The sequence below is a fragment of the Aspergillus neoniger genome (genome assembly GCF_003184625.1).
Source record: "Aspergillus neoniger CBS 115656 unplaced genomic scaffold BO87scaffold_6, whole genome shotgun sequence".
NCBI lineage: Eukaryota > Fungi > Ascomycota > Eurotiomycetes > Eurotiales > Aspergillaceae > Aspergillus > Aspergillus neoniger.
Genome location: NW_020291134.1, coordinates 773205 through 793661, shown reverse-complemented (window position 1 = coordinate 793661; position 20457 = coordinate 773205). Strand labels below are relative to the sequence as shown.

Below are 20457 nucleotides of genomic sequence, written 5' to 3'. Positions count from 1 at the left end.
CATCTTTCCTTGCCCCGGACCGTTACGCCTCGTCGGATACACATAGAAGCTGAAAGGAGCGTAGTATTGGCATGCAGCCCCACCCTGTCACTCGACCATCTAGGCAGTGAGACCGATGAGACTACTGTATATAAGATTTTAGCACTGACATAGGTAAGACTTTAGTTGTGACGATGATCAACACGAGGGAGATCGGGAATTCCTCTGATGTTCCTCACCAGGTCCCCGACGTTGCTGTGAACGCAGTGGTTAGGCAAAACGGAGCTCATATCTGGAATTGGCCCCAAAATCTCCAAATGGGTACATTGGAATGTCACACCATGATTGCCTCGAGCCAAGTGGTGGCTTAACGGAAGATAACCCCTCAGGTGGGATGATACTGCCCTATTCATTGTTTTGGGGGCTGTGAACCAGAGGACAGAACTATATATAGCGTTGAGAACGCGCCCTCACAACGACTTTACTTTGACAACATCAACAACACTTCTATCTATTTCATTACATTCTACATAGTTGAACCACTTCATTACTCTACTTCTTCCCTCGTCATCATGGCTCCCCAGAAGCAAATGGTCCTCAAGTTGACCTCCTTCCGCTACAAGAAGGAGGGGATCTCTGAGAAAGAATTCCACGAATACGCCAGCAAGTCGCATGCTCCTAAGGCAGCCATCGTACAGGCTCGCCATGGCGCCATCAAAGTGTGCCAGGTTTGTTATACTACCCATTGCCAAGCCCCCGCCGGGGTCCTCTTTCAAAAAATGTTTATTGAAGCAGATAAGCTGACCAAGGAAATTCCGAGCAGTACCACACTCCAAGCGCCAGCAAGAGGCTTATCACTGAGAAGATCCCTTGGGCCGTACGTCCAGGCTGGGAGATCGAAGATCACGACATCATGGTGTGTGTGTACGTGCCGAATGCGGAGACAGCACAGGCGATTGTGACAGACCCAGACTTCCAGAGCCTCGTGGCTGGCGAGGACGAGATCTGTGACCAGACTCGCGCCAAGTTGACTGCGGGGTGGGAGGAGGTGTTCGTGGAGGATGGCAAGGTGGTCGAGGCCGACTATGGTACATTTGAGGAGCTCACTAGCCTTGGCCATGATAGCAAGCCCACTTCGGCTCCCGAGGGCATCCGCATCTAAAAGGGAAACAGAGAAGATAGCATCAAATACCTACTGTAGTAGTTAGCTCCACCAATAAGATACGTGTGTGGTTTGTACTATTTGTGGGACTAGCTGGGCCATAGGCTGCGTAAAGTGAGGAGCTGGGGTTGCAGCTTATCCTGTTCGGAAAATACATCAGTGTGGAGTAAGTGGTGCCTGTCTATAACTCAATGGAATTAATATGCATTTTATCCCTTTTCTATCGCCTTCTGCTGTACTGATTAATCGAATCATCGTTGGTGATAAGAATGCACTCATTGGGCTCCTCTTTTGGGTTTAGCGCTGACACGATGCATCATGCTAATTTAGTGAGTTTTAGACACTTTTTAACCACGCGGAGTTGGGCCCTTGTTAATGCCGAACTGTCAGTCAGCATTCAAGTGGAGACTTCATGGGATGTTGATTGAATGTAATTGGAAGAAGAAGACCGAGTGGATCCATCACTGCGCGTTGAAGACATGTCTCTGTGATTAACAGAAGCCTAGACTTACGAAGCCACCAGAACTTGCAGCCCTAGCTCGATGATGCCGCCAAAGAGGTAAGCACTAGCACTTAGCTCGGGGCATGATTCGCTATTCTCGCTCTGCGGAATCCTTGTGAAAATCTAATTAACCAGTCACAAGCCAAGTAAACAGTTACCATAAGTGATAATGTTAAAGGAACAGATTAAGGCACAAATCAAACCGCCCTGATCAGTCACGCGTGTCGTCCAACAGCAAACCACAAAACCTCTTTTGCGCCTTCTTTGCCAGCCAAGACAGAAACGTGCTCAACAAACATTACTGGACATTGATGACCACTCGTATTCTTCGGTCGAACTTCCACTCCTGCCCTGGTGTGCTTCGACGGAGTATTTACCGCCGTATCGCCTATGCGCTTCCCACAGGATAGACCAATTTGCGGCCCGAAATCTGCTTACTCCGGAGCAGAGGCAAATCGCCAACAATTCGCGGCAAACCCCCTTTCTGCACTTGCAGTGGATGGGTCTGCAATTCCCCCCGTGCCAAAATGTGGGTGCAATGACGTACCCACTCAATAGCAAATTGGCGATCTTCAGGCCGTGCAGTGCGATGATAAGACCCTGCTAGCTGGACATCCTCCCCAAAAATAGTGGCGCTGTGAATCCACTCTGGTTGGATATCCTGCCGGCGACCCTCCAGCCGAGGGGGATATCGGTCTAATGCGCAATATCGGCCCCCATCCCCACCAATAGCGCCATAGCACACCGTTGTGGCATGAGAGTCGGCAATACAGTCCATAGCAAACGCCAGTGTACCCTTCGTGTAAGCACGGATGTCTTCCTTGCAAGTGCGTGAGGCGTAGTCAAAGGCTGCCGTGGCCCCCCGCTGCTTTACGAGCGGGAAATGCCGCGGTGAGCACGTCGTGATCGGCTGGTAGCCATGGAGTCGAAGCATCTGAATGGCCAGCGTGCCGGTCGCTGTTGAGCCTCCGTATACGAGGACAAATGGCTTGTTTGTGTTCGTTGAATCAGGGTTGAGGCTTATCTCTGTCTGCAAGCCAAGCGAACGAAAGAGTAGTCCTACAGTCATCAGACCCATACCCACAGAAGCAGCCTCTTCAAAAGTCATGGTCGGAGGCACTCGAAAGCAGAGACTCGGGTGAGCGACGATATAATCTGCAAAGGCACCATTGTTCGGGCTTGTAGGACTGGCCCCAAAGACAAAGCCGCAGACACGTTCGCCGATTGACATGTTCTGCACTTCTTCTCCACATGTAACGATGACTCCAGCAAAGTCGCTGCCACTAATTGCGCCCGGGGTGGCCGCTGCTGCATCGAGCATCTTCCAATCAGACGGGTTGAGTGCAACGGCCCTAGTCTGCACCAGGATCTGGTCCCCTGCGAGGGACGGCACAGGGGTGTCGGTCACACATCGGAGGGAGTTGGGCCCCCGCACCACCAATGCACTCTGCGTTGTAGGTATCGCGGGCATTATGATGAATGTTTGGCACCTAGTGATGCAGCAATAGTGTCGGAACTTGGCTGGGTTATATACACTCCAACTTTACTGCGTATTCCTGCAATCCTGACGGGTCCTCGTCACGCCTCCTAATTCCCCCAGAGGACTGTCAAATGCATCTGGCCGTCTTCCATTATTGGAGAATGGAACATTAGTTTGCAACATTGCAGCTATCTAGCACTGAGCCCCTCCGGGCCTGCCCCGACGTCATCAAGCAATGAAGTCGCTGACAACCCCTCACATTCCTCAAGCGGCGCATTCAGCCCCCACGGGTATATTGCATGTTATGGGCGAAAACCTACTGGTTCTTGGGGCAGAAGGCCAGCCACATGCAACACAACTCTGCCGCCTGCTGCTCTCTTAGAGGTACATACCTGTTGCGAGCCGGTGGCCCCCATGCAGTAGCATGCATGTAAGACGCAGTCTTACTCAAGCGGGATGAGGGGAAGGAAAGAAGGCTGATAGGTAATCTATCAAGGACCTCGAAAGAGGTCGTTTTATTTCCCAAAGTTTCTCACAACCACGTTTCTTTCTCCAAAGGATTCTTTGGCGTGTACTTTGTACAGGAGCCTTGCTTTCCACCAGTATGGCGAACAATACCAGCGCCATGGATGCGCTTCTGAGCAATCATTCCCGTGAGAATCGGGGACCCGAGGTTCTGGCAGCATGCATCATTAGCATGTTCTTCTGTGTGCTTGCTACTGTGGTCCGTCTCGTGGCCCAGGCCACCATCCGCCGTCTCTTCACACCAGATAGTATCCTTATCATATTTGCATCCATACTAGCCCTGGCAGTGTCCAGTTGCACCATTGCTGCTGTAAAGAATGGACTAGGTCGTCATGAGGTTAGCAATACCCGAGAACCAAATGGCCTAACATAGCAGAGAGTAGGGCTGACGAGTTCATGCAGTACTGGGTTATGAAGGAGGATCCCCATCCCCCCGAGAGAACAGCGTTCATTTTCGAGGTGAGTTTTGAAAACATGCTCTCCCTAGCTGCAGTCCTAGGTGGGATGTCTAGTCATGTAACTAATTGTTCTCTTCATATATAGATGGGCTATGTGGTAACCGTGTTGCAAGCCGCAGCCCTCATGTTCAACAAGCTTTCCATCCTCTTCTTCTACCAGCGCGCCTTCAACTCCATCATAAGATCTCTACGCTACACCATCTGGGCCCTCTTTGTCTTCTGCACGGGGCTAGGTGTCGGATCTACTGTCGCCTTTATTTGCGCCTGCGTGCCACCACAAATGTTCTGGTTGCGCGTATATCCGATCTTCGGCTTTGAACCCCCGGAGCCCTTGCACGGACACTGCGAACCCCAGCGCTTGCATTTGGGCGTTCCCCTACTTCTAGATCTGTTCTCCGAAGTAGTTATGCTCTTGGTCCCGGTATTTGTTCTTTGGAATCTCCAGATGCCGTGCCGCAAGAAGGCTGCGGTGATATTCACGTTTTCGTTGGGTGCGTTCGTGACAGCCATCTCGGCGGTGCGTTTCTATTATTCATGGAAGCTAGAGAATGGGGGAGATTTGTCTTGGGATGACACGGACAGTTATATGTGGAACAGTGTGCAGCTCTGCTGGGGTGTGGTGACGGCGTGTATCCCTGCATCAGCGCCGTTGCTGCGCGTGGTCCAGAAATCAACCACGGTATCTAAATCCCGCCGTCCGTTCAAACCACATGGGTATATGATGTCGACGAACGGTCGGGTTGCTCAAGGCAAAGGGCAAAGACATGCGCAGCGCCTCGATAGTGTGACTGAGCTGACTAACAGTTCTTGGGATGAGGGGGAATCGGGCCCATGGACGAACTCTGCTGATCCATCGCTGGAGCTTGAGGAGGGCAGGAGGGATAAGCATCAGCCATGATTATTGTGCAAATTCACTTGACAGAGATCTCCATTTTCATGAACTCCGTGTACTAAATGTAAATAAATTAGCATTATCGATAGCCTGTCTCGGATCGTTCTCGGTGCATTCCCATTGGTCTATCATAGCACTACCAACTACTACTAACTACTAGACCGGAAGAGCAATGCCGATGCTACTGAAGTCCGAAGTAGGAAGGTGAGATGTTCCAACAGTTCACCAAAGCGAAGGAATGTGAACCATGATTATTCTTTGAAATTGTCCAGGGATTCTCTTTGTTCACTGCATATTCCACGCTAGTAAATGGCCCGAGTAACGGACAATTGGCCCATTGGGCAGTTGTCATCCTTCGCATCCCCTGCGCATCCCCACCTATCAGCCGGGGTCTGTAGGGTTAGCGTCCTGCGAGTGTCGCTGGCACCATTTTCCAGACCAACACATTAATATCGACTGATAGCCTTTCTCCTTCTGATAAAACCTGTATGGTACCAGTGCATACCAGACGGTATAATACACACGTCGCATCGAGGCAGAATCTGGACCGAGTAAACGGAGCCCAGAGCCCCTTTCCCGTTCAACCTTTCAGCTGAAACCTCAACTCCCATCTCTACTCATCCTGGTTCAGCCTTCTTCTTCCTGCGCGCTTTAAAGGTTCACGGTTTGCCTGCGCCTCCCAATCCTTCCCTCATCCTCCCGCAGCCATGGAAGCACAACCCTCATCCTCCTCCTCGAGGGGCTGGCGCTTCTGGCTGATTATTGCGGGCTGCGCCGTTACCTCGCTCCTGACGGCCGTTGAGTCCACTGTCACCTCGACGGCCCTTCCCACCATCTCTCGGGACCTGAACGCCGGAGAGTCGTATATCTGGTTTGTCAATGCTTTCTTCCTCTCCAGCACGGCCTTCCAGCCTCTCTATGGCCAACTCGCCGATGTCTGGGGCCGACGATGGCCGCTGATTTCCGCCGTTGCCTTTTTTGCCCTTGGGAGTGGAATCAGCGGGGGCGCTTCATCCTCCGGCATGCTTATTGCCGGACGCACTGTGCAAGGAGTGGGCCTGGGAGGAGTCAACATGCTGGTGGATATTGTACGATTCCTGAAGCTTGACATCCCCTTATTTGCTTTTTTTGCTCCTGTTCTGATTCGCTGCAGGTTGTCTGTGACCTCGTACCGCTGCGCGAGCGGGGGCAGATCATGGCGCTCATCTTCGTCGTCTTCGCGGTGGGCTCGTCTCTTGGCCCGTTTATCGGAGGCGCTTTCACCGAGAATGTCACTTGGCGCTGGTCTTTCTATATCAGTCTGCCAATCGCAGGGGCGGCCATAGGCCTCATGCTTCTCTTCCTCCAGGTGAAGTATCAGAAGAACACCACACTGGTCCAGAAGCTGAAGCGCATTGACTGGCTTGGCAACGGGCTGCTCATCGCTTCGGTCGTGGCCATCCTGATCGCACTCAGCTTTGGCGGTACCACCTACTCCTGGTCAAGCTGGCATGTAGTTGTACCATTAGTCCTCGGCCTGCTCGGCCTTCTGGTCGCTTTCCCGGCTATCCAAGCAACCCCTAAGCTATGCCCCGAACCCACTATGCCACTCCGCCTGTTCGCCAATAGGACCTCCCTGGCGGCCTTCACCCTCACATTCCTCCACGGCATGCTCCTTTACTGGACAATCTACTTCCTGCCTGTCTACTTCCAAGGCGTAAAGAGCAGCTCTCCCATCCGCTCCGGCGTGCAACTCCTCCCCACCGTCATCGTCACAGTCCCTGCGGCCATTGTCGCAGGCGTAGTCCTCACGAAGACCGGACGCTACAAGCCCATCCAAATCGCCGGCTTCGTTTTTATGGCCCTTGGCATGGGCCTGTTTAGTCTCCTCGACAAAAACTCCAGCACCGGTGCTTGGACCGGCTTCCAACTCCTTGCAGGCATCGGATCCGGCTTCGTTATCACTTCCACTCTCCCTGCCGCTCAGGCTGAACTAGCTGAGACAGATGTCGCCGCCTCCACTGCCACCTGGGCCTTTCTGCGCTCTTTGGGGTCCGTGTGGGGAGTCGCTATCCCCGCTGCGATCTTCAATAATCAGTTCGCCTCGCGTGTAGCGGCTGCCGGACTGGATAAGGACTCACGTATTGCGGCTATACTGAACTCTAGTGGGGCGTACGAGCAGGCATCCGGGAACTTTGTGTCTACGTTCCCTAAGGATGTGCAGCCGGCGATTATCGAGGCGTATACCGGGGCGATGCAGCGCGTATGGCAGATCTCGGTCGTGTTTGCCGGGTTGGGCTTCATTATTGCTTGGTTGGAGAAGGAGGTCGAGTTGCGCACGACGCTGGAGTCGGAATTTGGATTGAAGGAGAAAGACCAGATGGAAGAGAAGGATGATTTAGGCGTCGTGGAGGAGGGGCCGAATAAGTAGTTACGTCGTAGCTATATCCTATGATGGCCATTATGTATTAGAGCCACACTGATAGATGACATGCGAAATAATACTATATATATAATCCTCTATCCCGAAAGGCAAGATCCTTCTAAAAACGGACGATGAAATGAAGTATGGCCCCCTTATCCATGATGGAACCACATCGCTTCAGAGTCGGACACCTGGAGCACAAGACAGATACCCCAAAGCGATACGAGACTTCAATGAAATATTTGCTTGTCCTGTGGCCCACCCTGCTTATCTTCCATATCCATCTATTGCTTCCTACTCTTCAATGACATGGAGGGTCTCTCCATACCCAACAAGACCAATGAAACTCGGCCACCCTCTGCTTTCCTCATTACTTGCGGTCTTTCCATGCGTCATTTATCATTTGAATATCATATTGTGCTAGTACATACGACCATAGGGTGTGGAAAACAGGGCTTCCCGTCCGCTCAGCCGTACTTAAGCCACACGCCGGGAGGTTAGTAGTTGGGTGGGTGACCACCAGCGAATCCCTTCTGTTGTATGTTTTGTTTCTACTTTTTGTTAATTCTATTACTCTCCGCAATATCAAGGCGTTAAACGTACGACGCACTTGGCGAGTTGGTATGCTGTGGAGGGCCCGGTCACGACGAGGGGCTGCTCGGAATGTGGGTGAAGGGGACCACCACAAAAGGTGAGCAGGCGCCCAGCCGAGAAGAGTTGGAACGAAATCGAAAGATCCTTTAGTATAAATTAAGAATTAGGAATTTGATTCCGACAAGAAAAGGCACCAGGGCTAGATTTGATGTTCATATCTATCAGCAGATAGTCTCTTACCGGCTGGTATATTTTGATCGATTATCATGTCTTTTGCTGGCAAACTTGTCGCCGTAACGGGCGCAGCCTCTGGGATCGGCCTAGCCGCCGCTCGATTACTCGCCCAACGTGGTGCAGCCCTATCACTAGCAGACATCAACGCCGAAGGACTTGGAAAAGCAAGGGCACTTATAGAATCAGAGAACAGCCCTAAGTCACACATTCTAACAACAGCGTTGGATGTCCGCGATTCCGCACAGGTCGACTCGTGGATCAAAAAAAGCACAGACAAACTGGGCCCTTTATACGGAGCAGCTAACGTTGCAGGAGTCACTGAAAAGCAATTATCGGGCGATCCTCTCGACGCTGCAGAGTGGGATCATATAATCGGGACTAATTTGACGGGGGTAATGCATTGTGTCCAGGCGCAGGCCAGGAAAGCATCTTCTGAGGGCGCATCTATTGTGAATGTCTCGAGTATCGTAGGGTTAACAGCTGTTGCAGGGGTCGGGCTGGCATAGACAGTCAGTAAACATGGAGTTGTGGGATTGACGCGGAAAATCGTTCAGCATTTGGCGCCGAAGAATATCAGGGTGAATTGCGTGGCACCGTAAGTTGTCCTCTTTTGCCAATGGTAGTGTCTCACTGACCTCCCCAGTGCGGTTGTCTCTACAACACTTACTGAGAAGGCATTCAAAGAGCATCAAATCCCCGAGAATTTGATGTCGGATATGCAGTGGCTTGCTAAACCGGAAGAAGTAGCGAGGGGGATCGCCTTTCTTCTCAGCCAGGAAGCCCCATTCATGACGGGGTCTACATACCCTGTGGATGGGAGCTATTTGTACTGAACTGCAGTAACGGGTGCGGTAATCATTGACTGGATCATATTTGTGGCTTGTATGGGCATGTGAGATTGTTGAGAGTCTGCTGCACAATTTTATTTGTTTATCTAAAGCCTGCCTAGACCAAACTCGCCAGTCTCAAAAAGCAATTGCAGAAGCCTTATGTGTCTCGAACCGATATGGGATTTTTGTACGATGTGAACCGGGACATTTTCAAACAGCAACTTCCTCAAGTACTAATAACGAATGATTTTGTTTCCACGATGGGTTTGTACACACTTCTTCAGAAGAACCCTCGCTTTCCAGCCAAATTTGCCCGATTAATTCTCAAAGCAGCAAGCACATGCGCATCATGCACATACGATATGCCATGCATGACCTTCCCCGTCCAGATCCTGTCCGGCTTCTGGCCCATGGTCCAGGTCTCTAACAGAAATTGCTTTCCCCTAGCAATAGCTAGGTCGGCTTTGCTATAGTCACTGACAATGGCAGCATGCGACGCTAGTTGGGCAAGTGCAATGATTGCGTAAGCTGTCTCCTCAGCCCCGTGCATGTTGCCCCAGGAACCATCGATCCCTTGGCTACGTGTTGCGAACTCCTGACCGCTCTGATGTGGTCTGCAAGGTATGAAGGCCTCACGGTCACACGACGCCGAAATGAACTGCGGCTATTGTAAACGATGCCGATTTTCAAACCCAGTGACTTAGGATACGAGCGTTCTGCAAAGCTAGATTGGCTGGACGCCGGGCTCAAGGAAACAAGGGGTAGATGCATTTACGCTGTGTAACCGCGCTTTAGATCGGTGTGGACAGTCATGACCTTATCTCTCATCTAAGACAGAGCGCAGATCTGAAAGCTTAAGTTCAAGGGGCATGTGCTAAATAATACAGATAGCAGAATCAGTACATTCAAAAGCACAGAATGCTGTTGGCTGATGTATTATCACTCCCACCAGAGCTGCGACTTTTGCAGTAGGTAGTTGGGTATGGGTCCCTTAATACCTCCAAATACATAACATCGGTAGTCCTGCATCATATTTAGAATTATAAATACTAAACGTATCTCGCGTAAACGACTATCGAATGCTAAGTCAAGTAGAATAAGCAGTTCACCATGGAGCGACGCCAAGAGCTTTGTTAATCACTCAAAGGACAATGTGCTGTTCTACCAAACCTTTGCTCCTTGTTCCCGGACTGGACTCCTAAGTTGTACCCCAAATATGCGAGATCTCGAGATGAATCTACTGATCCGTGGATTAAACGGTACGTCGGCGCTTCACTGATTCTGAGAACAAGCAAATTCCAAGCTTACACCAAGAAAGCGTTGTTAAGAATCCAGATATTTGTCGGAAGCTCCAGGAAGCAGATTGCACAACATTTGCGGCGATTATGTGCGCAAAGTCCTCCTTTGAAAGACTCTGTACGGTGACCAAGTGGTTTACTTGGGTAAGAGTGCCTTCCAGAGTTTTGAAACTCGGCTGACTATGATTCAAGTACTTCATATGGGATGATTGTATGGGTTCCCGTCTGCTACGCCCCAGCGCTATACTGAGCTGAAACACCTATGAAGTATTTGACTGTGGTTCTCTTACCCACGACCAAGGGACTATCAAGAAGTACAAGCACACCACTATCGAGTATTTCAAGCATGTCCTCTGCCATGAAGCAGAGTATCCAGACCTATCTGGATACTCTGAAGAACTCCAAAATGCGCTAAACTGCTGGGACGAGATAGCAGAACATGTCCGCCAAGTGTGCTCAAAAAGAACGTTTTGAGCCCCTCCCCAATTGCTTTTCGTCTTATACTGACTGTCACCAAACCAGTGACGCGCAAAGTTCTGTTAGCAGCGATGATAGACTTTGTGTCGAGTGTTGATTATGTGGATTCGATCTATTCCGATGATGAAATTCCATCGTTACAGCAGTACTGGTGTCGAAGAGAACGTACGGCTGGAGTTTATCCTGTCATCGCTACTATTCCTTATGTCGACATAAATATTGTGTCGAGCATGGGCTGACAATTGCGTAGTTTTATCTATGGCTTTTTTCGGCGCACTAACCGCTAGACCAAAAACGATATATCGCGTCTAGTCAGACTAGCGACGGAGAGATTACTGTCCCAACAGCTTTGATATCTCAGGCCGAGATCTAGACGACACGAACATGAGATTACTTCAAAAACATACCTCGTATCTTGTCCACACGTGAGTTCAAGCAAATATCGTACTAGCCTTTTGCTAAGCTGGCACAGGCAAAATGATATGTTTTCAATGAGGAAGGAAGCGGTATATGGGTACCTGTCAATTTGCTGTCGTGTTGTGAACGGCTAACATTGTGTAACAGAAAGATGGACAAATCGAGAACCTCGTTCAGATAATTATGCTGAACGAAAACCTGAGAGCCAACCAGGCAATGAAAGTGGCCTTCATGCTGGCTCAGGAATCAGCAAGGGGCTTCTATGAAGTGGCTGATGATATGCGGCAGACTGCCAGGGGAAGACACCGCGCTGTTGCGGATATTTTCATTGAAGGATGCAGAAACATTGTCATGGGGCTCACTCATTGGAGGTAACTCACATATCTTTGCTGATAAATGTTGCATTCTACTGATTACTGCTAGCTACACCGGGGAGCGATATTTCACAGCGGGCGAGGCGAATGAGGACCATACCATACATTTTGAATTATAGGGGGGAAACACCTTTCCCGTTGGTAGTTGACTTTCATTAGCAATCAGAATTCTTGCATCTTCTTTATCTGCTACTTCGCGAACAAAGGTCAGGCGTCAGACCCTTAACGATCATCACCTGAGTCAAGATGCACGTCAACCTTTACAGCACACCTTTAGAGAGGAATCTACATAGAGTTTATCTGCAGTAAGATGACAAAATTCTTTTCGGACTTACCGAGCATGCAAAAAACTCAGTTCTGAGGTACAGTTCTTGTTCTGAAACCTCATTTTCATAGTGATGAATTAGATCACCTAAATATAATCACCACGAACACTTCCCAACTTCCAACGCGCAAGGGATAACAGGTTCCGCGGAGGTGGGGGGGGGGGGTGTTGTGGCGCAGTCTGATTAAAATCAACCCGACGAATGACCGTGGTGGGACATACATGCATTATGCAGCACTGCCATGCGTCATTCATCACACATGCATGCAGTGCCATCACACAAGGAAAGTTCAGCCGGAGAACAGTTCCACAATCCCAACAAAACTTGCGGCTGCGTGAAGGGTCAATCGGACATAACCTTGAATTGACAGCAGACTGCGAGCGATGGCATTATACTTAATGTACTCCCTACATTGAGATGAGTAACAGGCGCGACTATTAGATTTTAAGAGGCTGACAGTCCAGTGGTCTAGTGGTGCAGATCTATCTGTCGGATGTAGCATCCCTTGCAAGCTGATTCGTGGATCTGAGTCATGTCGTGGTTAAGGCCTCCAACCTGAATGAACGAACTGGAATGGACTACGCTGAAATAATGTACTGGAATTTTATGTATGATACAATTTTGCTTATGTTAATGAAACGAAGTAGACTCTTACTGTGGAAAAGTACGAGCTGATACTATGGGTATTTGATAAGGAGGGTGTACGATTCGGCAGTGTATACGAGGAAGGGCTGGGAATGAATATGTTAAGAATGCGCTTCGACTTGACTTGAAAAACGGTATAATAAAGAAAACAAGAGCTAACACAACAGCTGCCTTTAATCGTGATGTATAAAACTTCGTGACTATTAAGGAAAGCCCCTATGGTCTGAACAAACAGAGGTGAGCGATGTCGTAGACTTGTGCGGTTCGTCAATATCCTAGGACTAAATTAGTCCACTCAACTTGCCAGCTACAACAGACTGAATGATACTACTGACGGGAAGCAAATTACGTACTATTTGGAATACGTGAGTAGCCACCTAAGCCCCTCATGAAGCCCAGCTAGTGTGATTGGCGTGTCCGTAGCGAATACGTCGCCGGCTCATTATCGCATCGCTGGGAATGTTTTCGACCTTTTCAGTCCTGAGAACAAACCGAAAAAAGAGTGACATCAGGATGATGATCAAAAGACCGGTTAAGCAAAGGACTGGTGTAGGCGCCAGAAAGCAGAACGCCGAGGAGCATACGTATGCTGAAAACATGATTGCAAGTAGGACGAGTGTATCGTAAAGACGACCAAAGTTGTGAGCTAGACTGATTTGTATCTCGCCCGAGAACAGAGACCGGGCGTACTTGGTCTGCGGTTAGGGCGGTTTTGAAACCCGTCCACTTGGCTAGATAAGGAGTAGGCTACTATATATGGCGGGGATTGCATATCAGCTGAGGTTTTGGCACGATTATATCAACGTTTTCAAGGGTGGGGTGTACGAGGACATGGCTTGATCATCGCAGAATCAGTTGCAACTTGAATCTAGCCAGGTAATGTTGTGTAATGGTCAGATTAGGTGGCGAATTTCTTCTTGTCTGAAGCGTACGACTGGTTTGATAGCTAGGGGGGATATTGTCTACGATAAGCCCTTGGCCGATTTCCGGTGTAGAGCACAACACGAAGCTGATGCATGTTCAGAAAAAGTCCGAAAAGGGAGAGAGGGTAAAAAATGTGATATGTCAAAGAGTTGCACGGCTTGCATACCCCAACTTCTAGTTCCTTTTCAGCTGGTGGGTCTTTTTCAGCTTCAGCTTTGAGTGGCGTGAACGAGACACCTGTGACAGGCTACACAGACGACCGGATATTCTCCTACCATGCTCAGCAGAGTTTTCATTTGCAGAAGCGCCTGGACCATGCTGTGTGGAAGGGGGGCACTTCAGAGACAACTGTAATTACTGCAGATCTACTCAAGGAGGATGGAATGGGGAAATCTTGCCCTGCGGGGCTATGGGAAGGGAAGGGGGCTGTGCCAAATGGCCAATATAAACAAGACAGCAGGAGGTGACTAGGCAAGATTATGAACGAATTTCAATCGAGATCCAAGCTTCTAAGTGGTCTGATGAGCGGAGCACGAGGATTTGCTCATATCCACGATAGGTGTCTTTGTTCTGGAACTTAGCGATTTTCGGAAGCGAATCGAATAGGCGTCGACAAGGGAGAAGGTATGACAGCCTGCAGAAGAGGGGCAAAGACTGTAGAGTGGCGTTGCGGTTTCAAGTGTTGCAGCGCTATGCTCAGTCTGTCGAAGCAGGTGAGGATAGCAACATGCCAGCACATCACGGGTGGAGCTGCTCACTGCCGGTCGAGGGAGAGGTTTCCGATGCATTTGATTCGATCGGAAACACCGTGGTGGAGAAGGGTTACATGCGGTGCCCCATATTGTAGGGAGACAATGTTGACATGATTTGTCTATATTTTCCTTTCTTTTATTCTTATTTATTCATTTACTTATTTGATTTTCATTTCTATTTTCTTCTGTAGAGTGGCCATTTTATAGCACAATGTTTAGTATATGGGGTTTGTTGTTGACCGGAGATTAATCGAGAAAACCCCACCAGAAAGACCCATGGAGTCTGTCATTAATTGAATTTCACACTTATGCTTGACCTGCTTGTCTCGGGGCACCGGTGGCTGGCTGAAATGGTTCTTGAATCATGGCTCACAGGCTGGCCCGTGTCTGGGCTGAACGACTGGCTGGACGGAAGGATGGGCTGAACGGTTGAATCGGCTGTGGCCTTTGTTTGGCGAGCCTCCTTCGATCTATAAAAGAGTCCAACCATGGGTGTGGCCATGAATAGGAATCAACCCAAACATCTCAGAGATATCTGGCTTCAAGAAAAGTCATTGTCTTGAAACTCTTTGAGAGAACGATTTCTGCGTCCTATTTATTTCTGTGATCTCTCTTTTCATCTTTCCTCGCCCTATCCTTGCCGCCGAGAGACCACTTCATCTCTCAAGCATTCCTTTCCCAAGATGGGATACATTGCGCGAACAAATGACCTCCCCGATATTGCTCGTAAGGGTGGTCTCGTCGACCCTCGAGCTGAGGACCAGCCTCTCTTCTTCGAGCGCATGTCCTGTCGGGATGTCAACGAGTTCGTTTCCAACCCGGCCAATGCCTCTCCCTTGAGATCTGGAACTCAAATTGTTGCCACTAAGCCCACTAGCTTGGGCATGCGGTTGCGCGAACCTGCCATCCAGAGCCAGGCCAAGATCGACGAGTTCCGCGCACGCTCCGAGGAGATCAAACAGCGTATGCCGGTCAGGAACCTCAAGCAGCCCATTTCTGACCTGGTACCGGGCCTGGTTGTCAGCGGTGGTCTCAGTCGCTCGCCTGCTTTCGATTGTCTTCCTGTCTTCTCCCACTGGGCTGACCGCACGGGCGAGCTCTCAGCTACTGACCCTGCTGCTACCGTCCGGCTTACCTCTACCTGGGGTACAGCCCATGTCGCGGCAGAGGGAGTGAACATGGATTCCCCTCGAGGAGCTCACGCCTGGTCACTCAAATCACACGGCATTAGCCCTGCCGAACCCGGAGCAAGCAAGTTCTCTCAGCAGTATGACGTTGAAACCGACACCCTCACGACAACCGTTAACGTGGCACGCCGCCAGGATACGCCTCGAACGGACGGTGTTCTGGCTGCTGTCTCCAGTGTCTCATGGATGCGCAACGCACGTGTTGCAGATGCCGTTGATTGTGCCGCCGGTTTGCTCGCAGACGCCTCGACTCTGTTGGAGGCCCGCGACAGAATGATCGCGACCGGCGCCCCTGAGCGTGTCGAGTTTGCCGAGGTGCGTCCAGTCGACATGCCCAGTTGATGCTCTGCCCGCAAGCCTCTCGCACCCAAGCTGAGTGGTGTGGCTGTCGCATCTGATCCAACCGCAGCCAACCTGTTTGCCGGGGAGGACTGCCAGGGCCCCATCCTCAACACCAGTGTGTTTGCCATGACAAGTGGTTACAACCGTGGTGTCTACGGCGGTTCCATCTCTGGTTTGTGGTCAACCATGGACGCATCTTTTGTCATGGATTACTCCATTGGTGTCCACAGCGCTGCCATGGCAGACAAACTCACTATTGCTTTCGCCGATGCAGCTGCAGCTGCTGAAAAGTCCGCCTATGCCGGCCCTCACATTACCGACATCAGCCTCGTCAAGGGCTGCAATTACTCCTGTCTGCGCCAGAAGACCGTCATTGAGGACTCCCATCCAACTCCTTCTCGTCCTACCATCGTTGTGTGGGACAATCTTGCCCGCCTGGCCCGGTACAAGTTGGCTGACGCAGTCTTCTGTCACGTCTACTATGATGGAGGTGGTAGCGAGCACATGGCCGCCATCGCCGGTCTGGGTTGTGTCGCACACGACTGGATCGATCTCGGAGCCGATGTAGCATGCGGTGAAGTCAGCAACATCATCCCTTCGCTGACACGAGGATCCCTGGAGGAAGCCCCCTTGGCTGAAGTCTACGCCCGCATAACCGGCGCTGTGATCTGGTACCGGGAGAACGACCCCTACAACCCAGCAGCCAATTGCCTTCTCTTCACCCACTGGTGGCAACTCTCCAACTGCCGCCACCGCCCTGTCACTCTCCTCGGTCGCACTGATCTCCCTGTCGATGCAGGCATCGTTCCGATTGTCCCTGACAAGCGACCTCCCCTGGAGCACTTCCGGGCAAATGGCACCAAGGTCGAGCGTGGTGAACGTGCCCTTGCCAGCGCCGAGGCCCGTCTTGAGGCCCTCATTGCCTCTAAGCCCTTGCCGGAGACCCGTGCTGTCATTGACCTTCTCGTCAAGCCTGTTCTCGCCTACGTCAGGGGCGGTGATACCTTACCCTCCGAGAATGAATATGTCGGAGCTACCCTCGCTGCTCAGGTGGCTTACCCCCAGGATCAGAAGATCCTTGAGATGTGGGATCTGGCTATCGTTATGTGGGAGTCCGGTGCGCTGTGGGCTTCGGGAGTGGCTGGTCTCTGCTATAATCATGCTGGATTGTCCAACTGTGATAGGGCACGCAAGGACTTGTCGGACACTACTTGGAGCTAAATGTTAGGCTCTAGCTTTTTCGAAGTAAAGAGAGGGTGTTTGAGAAATCCAATATAGTTCATAATATTTGGCCTATATTCGATCCTTCTTGTAAGACGATAGCAATGCATGTACTTCACTGCCTGAAGCAAGAACCAAAATACCGTATCCCACATGTCTAATCCACCCTTGGCAAAAGTTAACACAACACTGGTCGTATAACAAGAGCCCTTACCACAACGGAACACATAACACGTGGTAAATGTAAACAGATGCCATAGCAAATTGACCCGTGGCCCGTAGGTCAAACAATCGTTGAAATTCGTTCTTTAACCACTCACTGCGTCCTAGATGCTTCATGCCTAGATTTCCTCTGCATAGCTGGGTGGCTCCATCTGGTGAGTGGATAGGGCCTGTACCTAAATTCCCCAGCGTCTAACCTATGGCCCGATGGCCTTACGTATCCCTGCCTTGAGTCAGGGTCAGGTTCAGAATCAAGCTCCATTTGACTGGGCTGTCTGACCAATTCTAGTCGCAGGGTGGACCTCTAAATGCAGTATCATCAGGCCAATGCAGTGACAGTGTATCATAGTCACAGTTGATCCCCTAGGTTAGATTTTATGCGCAGTAACCTTACGTAGCGCTTACCGCCGCGGCCGGCACGGATGACTTAAGAAGATACATCTTATACGAAGAAGTATAAAAACAAAGAATCAATTAAACTTGGCAGCGATTCTCTGCATTTGCACAAAGACATAGGGAAAACCCCATGCCGAGATATCGGTACCAATCCAGAAAACGAGGGACTCTAGATAACAAGTTCTCCACTTTCTCTCGTGTCCCAATTCTTGCGATCAACTGCTAGAATTGACGTCACTTCCAGGTGCGCAGTAGTCTGGACTTCCCGCTCCAGTTTCGATACAGCTGTAGGTGCATGCTGAACTGTATATTATGGCATAATCGTCGACACACGTAAATATAGAGTCTTCAATAGCATGCTCTGTCTGTTCAACGCCGGCATTTGCCAGAGCAGTCTCAATATCGGGCAACCAATCTCCTACATCATATCAGACTTGATGTCCCAATGATCTCTCAAAGACGCTATGCGTGTAGCAACATACCCATCGTCAGAAGAGTGTGTCCACAGTAATATCTCGTGCGAGTTGAGCATGCCATCCCGAGCACGGCAGGGGCGACTGGTAGCATGAAGAGGATACTGGGCTTCATTTTGTATTCCGAGAGTTTGGTTTGGCTAATAATCAGATCGACGGTCTGGTATAGGGATGTTATAGAACTGATTCAAAAATGAGAGTCCCAGGTGCTCGGAAGGAGCTTTATATAAGTGTTTATATGGACTACTACATAATCCAACAGGGTGGTCTATTTTGGATTGCAAGGAGAGTTGCATCGGAAACTCTTTGGTGTAGGTATTACAAGATTTGCTTAGTAGAATGTTGCATTGTGATGCTTGGACAATAGCGTTACACAACCATCATCCCGCGGAAAATACCCCTTACCACAGCCAGCCACCAGTAAATTCCTCGAATCATGGGGTAACATTGCTTATGCACAGACTAATTTTCTATTTGGCAGGCTATAACGGTTCACTACATTATTTGCATCTCACCAGGCCGGATTCGTATGTTGTCAAGTGACTTCAGTGTCCAATTATGCAGGGGGTGTGAATACAGACTGAAATTGCAGCATACTTAGTTGCTATTGAGAAGCTTCAGTGCTAATCAAGGTACTTGGTCCCATGCCATTACCTTCCTCGGCCTTCAAACCAAGCAATCCGGGGTAACATCAGATTCTCACGGCTGAGTGATTGTCCAGCCAGCCCACAAATGCTTACAGTGACCATTCTGCTCTCCTCCATCCAGGAGTACTGTCGAGCCAACGAGCCTTGTAAATGCTCCCATCCACATCAATGCCCCTATTGTTCCCATTCTCAAGCACGTTGATCAGTCTGCTGCTGAATGTAGTTGCCCAGATTGCCTGATTGTATACTACGCGGTCATCCTCGGCCAAGCTTACGCTCTTCAGGTCCGACCGCGGCAGATACTCTGGCTGGCCAAACTTATTAGTACCTGTTCTGTTCCCTAAAGGGACGAATCCTTTCAGGTACGTCGCCTCAACAGCTTCGCCTGCGGTGAACCTCTCGGAATCGAAGTCGAACTCGTGAATATCCAACTCAGTTGATACAAGAAGTTTGCGCTCATTAGGTACAGGGGCGACATCGTGCGGTCCATCCCAGTACTTGCTATTCGGATCATCGCTTGGCCACTCGGTGAAACACTGAGCAGTGGTTGGCATGCGGTAGCTATTAACCGAGTCTTTATCGAGGTAGTGGTGTTCCTTACTCCACTGATACCCATTCAGAAGTCCGTAAGCACGGCACTCGCTTCCGTCCGCAGCCTTGTCGGTTCCAGCTGCCCACAGAATTCCCTTTTCGTCATCCCATACCATCCCGTGGATTGTTGGATGGCAGCCTCCTTTCTGGAATGGCTCTGGGCTTCCATCAGGAACTAGGCCCCTTCCGGCATCATACAACCAAATGCCATCGCTTTGGCGTTGGCCGCTAGTGGCAATAGCAAGTGTATCACTTGGAAGAGCTTCCAAAGTATGGCAGTTGCTGAGGTTCGGAATGTTGACGCAGACTCCGTAAACGACCTTTTTATCCTCTTCCGAATTTTCAGGCATGTAGTTAATGACCACTGCTGCCTCGCCAATTAGGGCAGCTATCTTAGTCCCATCTGATATTTGTTTCATTTCCGTGACCGCACTTCCATTGGACCAACAGTCTCTAAGCCAGGGTACTAGATTGGGATGTCCCTCGAGGATGTCGTTGACGCTGAGCTTCCAATTGATCCGGCCATCATCGCTCAGAATTTTGATCTCTGGATCTTCTCCGTATACTCCGGTGATGATATCAGTTGACAGGCCATTCGCAAGAGGGATTTGCGTGTCGCTCAAAGAACTAGCTGCTACAGTAGCATATAGTATGACTTGTAGCAATTGGCAGATTGTTGCAGTCATCATCTTCAGTGGCTTGCCGTATGTATGTGCTGGAATATCGATCTCCTCGGAGCGAAAGATAAATGTTCAAGGAAACTAAGAATATTTGATGTCCAAGTGCTGTTCGCTAGTAGGTATTTGTATGTGTCAAGTATCAAAGAGATCCAGTGTTATGATAATAAGTATGCGCCGCGTGATTCTGTCTGGTACACTTGTCATATACTGATGGGTAATGCCTAAGTGGATGTAACCTCTCATCTGCAGGCTTGAATGTCATGGCTGCCTGGTGCTCCATCCACTGGCATTTCGACCGTGTCGATCAATGCAGTTCTACTTAACCACCATTAACCTACAGTACGGTTGACCGATTTAGGCTATGAAACAGTAATTTGTATAATAGTAGATATTCTCGATTTTATAAAGCACTGCTTCCAGCTTAT

The 20457-nt window shown here is 50.0% G+C and overlaps 9 protein-coding genes across 9 annotated transcripts; 6 read left to right on the top strand and 3 right to left on the bottom strand.

The window, feature by feature from the left end:
- Positions 1-488: 488 nt before the first annotated feature.
- Positions 489-1353, top strand: BO87DRAFT_373866 (EthD domain-containing protein). The gene is made up of 2 exons (XM_025622657.1): positions 489-707; positions 803-1353. The coding sequence occupies exons 1-2, from the start codon at positions 552-554 to the stop codon at positions 1139-1141; spliced, it is 495 nt and encodes a 164-aa protein (XP_025482992.1). The 5' UTR covers positions 489-551; the 3' UTR covers positions 1142-1353.
- A 255-nt stretch (positions 1354-1608) lies between these two features.
- Positions 1609-3129, bottom strand: BO87DRAFT_373865 (zinc-binding alcohol dehydrogenase family protein). Its single transcript, XM_025622656.1, has one exon. It carries the CDS (start codon positions 3112-3114, stop codon positions 2032-2034), a length of 1083 nt encoding a protein of 360 aa, XP_025482991.1. The 5' UTR covers positions 3115-3129; the 3' UTR covers positions 1609-2031.
- A 598-nt stretch (positions 3130-3727) lies between these two features.
- Positions 3728-5004, top strand: BO87DRAFT_301603 (uncharacterized protein; the record flags this gene model as incomplete). The annotated part of the gene is made up of 3 exons (XM_025619166.1): positions 3728-3985; positions 4051-4107; positions 4192-5004. 3 exons carry the CDS (start codon positions 3728-3730, stop codon positions 5002-5004), a joined length of 1128 nt encoding a protein of 375 aa, XP_025482990.1.
- Positions 5005-5496: 492 nt separating this feature from the next.
- On the top strand, positions 5497-7495 carry BO87DRAFT_328517 (MDR family MFS transporter). The gene is made up of 2 exons (XM_025620222.1): positions 5497-6086; positions 6152-7495. The coding sequence occupies exons 1-2, from the start codon at positions 5706-5708 to the stop codon at positions 7406-7408; spliced, it is 1638 nt and encodes a 545-aa protein (XP_025482989.1). The 5' UTR covers positions 5497-5705; the 3' UTR covers positions 7409-7495.
- Positions 7496-8262: 767 nt separating this feature from the next.
- Positions 8263-9063, top strand: BO87DRAFT_450661 (SDR family NAD(P)-dependent oxidoreductase; the record flags this gene model as incomplete). The annotated part of the gene is made up of 4 exons (XM_025628425.1): positions 8263-8347; positions 8411-8697; positions 8737-8825; positions 8874-9063. The coding sequence occupies 4 exons, from the start codon at positions 8263-8265 to the stop codon at positions 9061-9063; spliced, it is 651 nt and encodes a 216-aa protein (XP_025482988.1).
- A 673-nt stretch (positions 9064-9736) lies between these two features.
- Positions 9737-11745, top strand: BO87DRAFT_394473 (terpene synthase family protein; the record flags this gene model as incomplete). The annotated part of the gene is made up of 10 exons (XM_025625122.1): positions 9737-9821; positions 10208-10319; positions 10379-10502; positions 10551-10569; positions 10627-10825; positions 10927-11058; positions 11183-11260; positions 11308-11341; positions 11400-11623; positions 11676-11745. The coding sequence occupies 10 exons, from the start codon at positions 9737-9739 to the stop codon at positions 11743-11745; spliced, it is 1077 nt and encodes a 358-aa protein (XP_025482987.1).
- A 3211-nt stretch (positions 11746-14956) lies between these two features.
- Positions 14957-17023, top strand: BO87DRAFT_456540 (uncharacterized protein; the record flags this gene model as incomplete). Its single annotated transcript, XM_025628735.1, has 2 exons — positions 14957-15775; positions 15818-17023. 2 exons carry the CDS (start codon positions 14957-14959, stop codon positions 17021-17023), a joined length of 2025 nt encoding a protein of 674 aa, XP_025482986.1.
- A 706-nt stretch (positions 17024-17729) lies between these two features.
- On the bottom strand, positions 17730-18284 carry BO87DRAFT_207900 (uncharacterized protein). Its single transcript, XM_025618606.1, has 2 exons — positions 18124-18284; positions 17730-18059 (listed from the first exon to the last, which is right to left on the bottom strand). Exons 1-2 carry the CDS (start codon positions 18227-18229, stop codon positions 17857-17859), a joined length of 309 nt encoding a protein of 102 aa, XP_025482985.1. The 5' UTR covers positions 18230-18284; the 3' UTR covers positions 17730-17856.
- Positions 18285-18850: 566 nt separating this feature from the next.
- Positions 18851-20074, bottom strand: BO87DRAFT_450649 (uncharacterized protein; the record flags this gene model as incomplete). The annotated part of the gene is made up of 1 exon (XM_025628424.1): positions 18851-20074. The coding sequence occupies exon 1, from the start codon at positions 20039-20041 to the stop codon at positions 18851-18853; it is 1191 nt and encodes a 396-aa protein (XP_025482984.1). The 5' UTR covers positions 20042-20074.
- Between the last annotated feature and the right edge of the window lie 383 nt (positions 20075-20457).

Excerpts from the sequence above, each read along its gene's own strand:
- BO87DRAFT_373865 (XM_025622656.1), bottom strand. The coding sequence starts at position 3,114 with ATGCCCGCGATACCTACAACGCAGAGTGCATTGGTGGTGCGGGGGCCC.
- BO87DRAFT_373866 (XM_025622657.1), top strand. The coding sequence starts at position 552 with ATGGCTCCCCAGAAGCAAATGGTCCTCAAGTTGACCTCCTTCCGCTAC. Across the intron at positions 708-802 it reads GCGCCATCAAAGTGTGCCAG|TACCACACTCCAAGCGCCAG; the intron begins GTTTGTTATACT and ends AATTCCGAGCAG.
- BO87DRAFT_328517 (XM_025620222.1), top strand. The coding sequence starts at position 5,706 with ATGGAAGCACAACCCTCATCCTCCTCCTCGAGGGGCTGGCGCTTCTGG. Across the intron at positions 6,087-6,151 it reads TCAACATGCTGGTGGATATT|GTTGTCTGTGACCTCGTACC; the intron begins GTACGATTCCTG and ends GATTCGCTGCAG.
- BO87DRAFT_207900 (XM_025618606.1), bottom strand. The coding sequence starts at position 18,229 with ATGAAGCCCAGTATCCTCTTCATGCTACCAGTCGCCCCTGCCGTGCTC. Across the intron at positions 18,060-18,123 it reads ACACACTCTTCTGACGATGG|GAGATTGGTTGCCCGATATT; the intron begins GTATGTTGCTAC and ends GATATGATGTAG.